This window comes from Populus euphratica, unplaced genomic scaffold, assembly GCF_000495115.2.
Source record: "Populus euphratica unplaced genomic scaffold, PopEup_1.0 scaffold77.1, whole genome shotgun sequence".
In the NCBI taxonomy this organism is placed as follows: domain Eukaryota; kingdom Viridiplantae; phylum Streptophyta; class Magnoliopsida; order Malpighiales; family Salicaceae; genus Populus; species Populus euphratica.
In genome coordinates, this window is record NW_011499955.1 from 272,445 (window position 1) to 278,460 (window position 6,016).

Genomic DNA, 6,016 nt, shown 5'->3' on the forward strand with positions numbered 1-6,016 from the left:
AACTCAACAACTCAGAGTTGGTGACATTACAAATACAAACTCGAATGGATATCTGCAGAGAGTCAGGAAAGCACAGGAAGGAAAAAAGAAAATATTTAACACCAAGAACCCAGAAGATGTACAAGAAAAAATATGAAATTAATTTGGAAACCGAGATTGCCTTGCCACCATAATCCGACAACTGTAAGCCAACGAACTGTACCTCCGGCGCATGCTTCTTGCAGCCTAATGCCAACTCAATCTGGAACCCTGATCCCAGCAATATCCATTTATGTCTCTTGAATGTGGAATGTATTACTTGAATTTTGTGACCCAAAATCCGGACTTCAAATATTGAATATATCAATGATAGGACAGAAACATTAGTGAGCACAAGCAGAACATATGACGAACTCTATAGTTTAGACAGCAACAGATTGACCGGTAAATGCATCGTGGAGATGCAATGAACCATCCTTCATCAGGTTAAGGCTCAAACTCTTGAACCTCTCCCTTGAATACTGTCGAGATGCCTTTCTCCAATCAGTTCCAGCTTTCATCATTGCAACAAACTCCTCATAACTGATACAACCATCCTGAAAATAAAAATGTGAAATAATACGAGACGGTCAGAGAGAGATTTAAAAGCGACAACTTTCAAACTTCTTGCACTGTTTCAAGCTTCCCACAATTTGCTTTAGCATTATTTGGATATTTCTAAACTGCACCATTTGACAGTGATGTTTCTGAAAGATTGGATCTTCAGAAAGATAATGAGATTATGTCATACCTTGTCAGTGTCGACTTCACGCATGATGTCATTCAGCACATCATCATCAGTTTCCCCATATTCATCTGCTAATGCCTCTCGTAACTCATCTAATTCAATATATCCATTACCATCCTTGTCAAAAAACATGAATGCCCTGCGGAAATGCTCATCATTTTCCATCTTCTGCAAGTGAATTGTGACTGCCACAAATTCTCCATAGTCCAATACTCCATTCCCATCAACATCCGCCTGAAGAAAAAAGAACATTGTCACGTTCTACAAATAAGGCTTAAGATTCAACCTCAAAATTATTCAGAAAAACCTAGAAGTAAAGTAGCCATTTCTTTGAATGCTAGGATATTAAAGGTAAAAAACTGTAAGAAAATCAACGGTGGAAGGCAGCGAGAAAACGGTGATACTCAATTCATCTGAAGGTGGTAACCACTGGACAACCAAACCAAACTATGCATGCAACTACTACTAGTAGGTGGGTGTTCAGTATTTTGGTGGCTTAACCGCAACACCTAACTCACCCTAAGTAGCATGAAGCATTCCAACATTCTAGAGCAGTGAAGAAGAGCTAAAGGGGCATTTATCAAAATGAACGGAGCTGTGAGCACTTCAACCATGACTTATATACAGTGTCATAAAGGATTAAAGTAAACAGTACTAACAAGCATTGCTTATGAAAATAAGCTTTGTTATATATAAACCTAGGTATTGTACACAATGACAAAGCAATAAGAAGAAGATAATCATTATAATTTCTTATAAATATGTTTTCCAGACAATTTAGCATAGCCATAATATTGATTAAACCAGATTTTCAGAGTGCAGTGGGATCCAATGGAAGCATGCACCATCCAATCCAAAAGCAGAATAAGTGGTGTCGGGACATGATATTTCATACATAAAACCAAACCAAAATGGGAGCATAAACAGATTTGAACACAGAAAATGATAGACACAAGGATTTACCACTTCCATCAGCATCTTTATCTCAGGTTCAGCCAACTGTGAACCAACCTTCCGAAGACCAGTTCTCAGTTCCTCATATGTTACTTTACCATCATTGTCAGTATCCATCAATGCAAACATATCTCTGATTACTTCAACCTCTTCAACAGTTAAGTGCTCCGCAATTACCTACAGCATAAGTGGACAAATTGTGTTGCTCTCAATTGATTAATTTTATCCTAAACTACATTAATGATCAGAATTTGAGCTGATAATTACACACAAAGGAACTAGAGATGCTTACCCGCAATGCCTTCTTCTTAAATCTATTCATCACAGAGAACTGCTTGAGCCTTGTCCTCACAATATCTCCTAATGGGACATTTGGGGCTTTCTTTGCATTTTGTAACCAGGGATGTTCTGTCAGCAAATGAAAAGAAAGAAAATGTTGGCTGGTCCAGATCTTTCAGAAAAACAAGCCAAGGAGCAGGATAGATTGAGTCTCCTAAGCATACAGCTGTATTGCAAGGAATGATATAAACATCTAATAGCTTATGGAAATATAGGATTTAAAAGATATCACCCACTAACAAATAATTTATCATAACATGTTAGTTTTACAACCATTCAAAAGATACAAGTAACAGAGAAACCTAAGAATATCCCATCAAGTAGATATTTCACAGTTTTTCCACCGTGCTACATATTCTTCTTGAACTAGTTTTAATTCTAGCGTCAGCATTGAACAAAAATTGAAATGGAAGCAAAATAATCCTCCATTAAATTGGTCAGAAATAGATTAAAATTCTCGCTATCTGTGGACATATCCCCACAACAAGAACAAACAATGGTCATATTCTCTGCTAGTGCCTTGCTTAATTTTTTTTATCAAGCATACTTCCTTGAAGCCACATCACCAATCCTTAATCCCCTCGAAACACAGAACCTCAATGTACAAAGTGAACATTTTCCTCACCAATTCCTATGACAAAGTTCTAAAATCTTTTCAAGCTTCGGTAAACTTGTCAGCATTTTCAGTGTTGGACAGGAAGTTTGGTATTATAGAAATACTGCATTTTGGCCATTGAGTTGTCCAAAACTAGATCCCAAATCTCCATTCATCTAAAAAAATGAAAGGAAGGAAGATCTAGTATTTGTGGTCAGAACAAGATTGAAATGGTACTAAATCCTTGTTTGTTAAATGTCTAGAACTATCTGAAACCACTGTCAGCACTATAACAAACGTTCTGTTCTCCTCTGAATAAAATAATATAATTTAGAGAGTGAAGATGAGAAACCGATATCATCTCTCAGATACAACTAATCCCACAATGCCCCCCGCAATTTCCACTGTTTAAGGCTTATGGAACCATCACTTCCCTAACATGATGCCACCAGAAAGAAAACAGGAAATCCCAATTTAACAAGCTGTAAAAGGACATACCAAGAACCTGTTGAGCATTTAAGCGCTTTCTCGGATCTGGCTCCAACATCTGCCGAACAAGACTTTTAGCACTCTCTGAAATTTGGGGCCAAGGTTCCCTCTTAAAATCAATCACCCCTCTCAAAATCGCAAGAGCTACACCCTGCTCGGTCTCTGCCACAAGAAATCAAAAGAAAAAGAAATCAGAATCTGATGCCATCCAATCCCAAAACATTCTATTCTAATCACCATGCTCATCAACAATAACTCGGTCAAGTGACAGACGTACCTGCCCAAAATGGAGGAACCCCACATAAAAAAATATAAAGAATAACTCCGGCACTCCACACATCAACCTCCGGTCCATAATTCCTCTTCAACACTTCTGGTGCCATATAATATGGACTCCCCACTATCTCTGAAAACCTCTCCTCTGTCACAAAAAAATGAAAAGTTCAAATTTAATTCTCAGGAACAAGTAAATAAATAATCATCCAAAAAGAACAAAAACTCACTAGCAAATCAAAAATGTTAACGAAAACAAAAAATAAAAATTAAACAATGATCTAAAAGCAATATTACTCTAGAGAACACACAAAATTTCCACGTCCAAGAACAAATTTTTCCAGTTAACGAAAACTCCCACAGAGACACCAAATCTCGGAATCAAAATTAAACAACAAGATTTTCCAGCCAACCAGAACCTCACAAAGACTCCAAATCTAACATATATATATATATATATCCGCAGCATACCTGGCTTAAAGAACACCGACAAGCCAAAATCAATAGCCTTAAGAGCAGAATTCTCCTTCTTATTAGCAAACAAAAAGTTCTCAGGCTTCAAATCTCTATGCATAACCCCGTTAGCATGACACATCCTAACAACTTCAGCAACGGTTCTGGCAACATGCGCCGCAGCTCTCTCACTATAATGCCCTCTAGCCACTATCCTATCAAAAAGCTCACCTCCTTCACACAACTCCATAACCAAATGCACATTTTCATAATCCTCATAAGTAGCTTTCAATTTGACAATATTTGGATGCTCAGGCAAAGTAGACATGATTGCCACTTCTCTCCTGACATCCTCTATGTCCACAGCGGTCCTCAATTTCCTCTTCGAAATTGACTTGCATGCTAATGCTTCTTTATTCTCTCTGTCCGTACACAGATATGTGATGCCGAATTCTCCACGGCCCAGTTCACGGCCGAGTATGTACTTGTCGGAGATTCGTGGGCGGTGGCTAAGGGGGACAGATGAGTCTTTTAGAACCCGGATCGGAGCAGGCGAGGATCGGTTGTTGGTGGTGGTTTGGTGGTGGGGGAAGTCTTCTGAGTAAGGATTTGACTTTTTTGGTTTCTTGGTTTTGGTTTGGTGTGTTTTGGTGTCTTCTGGTGAGGTGTCTGGTCTTACGCAGGTGTTACAGTTCCCCATGCTATTTTCTTCTCGTTCGAAAGTAACAGAAAGAGGCGGAGACAGAGAGAAACGGTGTGTTGTTCTGGTGGTGCTGGAGGAGGAGGAGGGTGGTTGTCCAGTGGAAGAAGGGGGAGAAAAGAGGTCTTTTTTTTTTTTTAAATATCTAATTTAATGACACCCTTATTATATACCAAGTACATTATAAGTATGCGACACTTCATCGTTGGGTTTTTATTATAAGTATGCGACACTTCATCGTTGGTTTTTTTATTTTATTTTTTTATTTAGTCCCAAAAAGATGACTTTTTATTTTTTGCGGCGGAAATTATCAATTACTGCCATGAATACACGCCTCATCAAGCAATCATCCACGGCTTACCAACCCTTTTCTCCATTTAAATTTTAATTTCTCTTTGCTGGCGAGTCCCTCTCTCTTTCTTAGATAATCATAGTAAAATACCAAACACTTGCATGAATTTAATTCCCTGTTGATGTTGATGTTGATGTCGGGGGGGACAACATGTAAGCCTCAGCCGTTGATGTTGCTGCTTTTTGTAGTGATAGTATTGGAGCAGGTCAACAGATTAGAACACACGGTGGGTACTGGTTGACCAAGACCTCCAAAAATTTAATTTCGTAGGAATCTTCAATTTGAATTCCCAGTTCTGGAGCATCCATCAGGTTAACGAGCGAGATTGCATTGTGGCCTTCCTTTGCAGCGAGGGAGGGAAAGTTCTCACGCGTTCAACATCTCCTGAGCTTCTGTCCTTCAGCTCTCTCTTCTTCAAAGCAACTCCTTGCAGCTTATGATTCTTCGTGGGTTAGTTGCAAGTGCAACCAACCCTTCAACAAAAATATGGTCTTGTGACGATGAAGATGGGAGAATTGATTAGCTCTTGAGTTTATTTTTTAGTCATTAAAAGATTTATATTGTTGTAAATTTTAAAATTTATAAAATTAATTAAAGTAAATGATCTAAATATGTATATTAATAAAAATATAAAATAAAAATAAAAATATTATTTTATGATGATGGCACGTATTTTATTAACAACTCCTCAATTGACTTGTATTTTGAATTAGATTCTTGTGAATTAAACATATCATTACTAAAATAATTTTAATTTTTAATGAATTGTTTTGTTTGTATATTAGCCTCGATATATTAAAAGTTTAAAGTATATTTGAGAGTTTATGGTTATTTTTTAAAATATTTTTTTTATTTTTTTAATTTTTAAAAATTAATTTTGAGATTAGTATATTAAAATAATTTAAAAACATCAAAAATATATTAATTTAAAATAAAAATAATTTTAAATTATTTTAAAAACATTTTTCAAACACAGTTACAAATATCCTTTTAAACTTGAAAGAACTCGTCAATTGACTTCATAATTCCCCCGTCCCTTTTATTTCTTAGAAACAAAGAAGATTTAGTTTGGGAGAGGGAGAGAGGGAGAGAGAG

At 36.8% G+C, this 6,016-nt stretch overlaps 1 protein-coding gene across 1 annotated transcript; it reads right to left on the bottom strand.

Moving 5' to 3' along the window:
• Positions 1-401: 401 nt before the first annotated feature.
• CPK10 (calcium-dependent protein kinase 10-like) lies at positions 402-4,569 on the bottom strand. Its single transcript, NM_001304303.1, is given in 7 exon segments — positions 402-575; positions 770-1,000; positions 1,730-1,897; positions 2,013-2,128; positions 3,153-3,305; positions 3,421-3,564; positions 3,888-4,569. Coding segments are annotated over 7 exon segments (1,668 nt in total).
• Between the last annotated feature and the right edge of the window lie 1,447 nt (positions 4,570-6,016).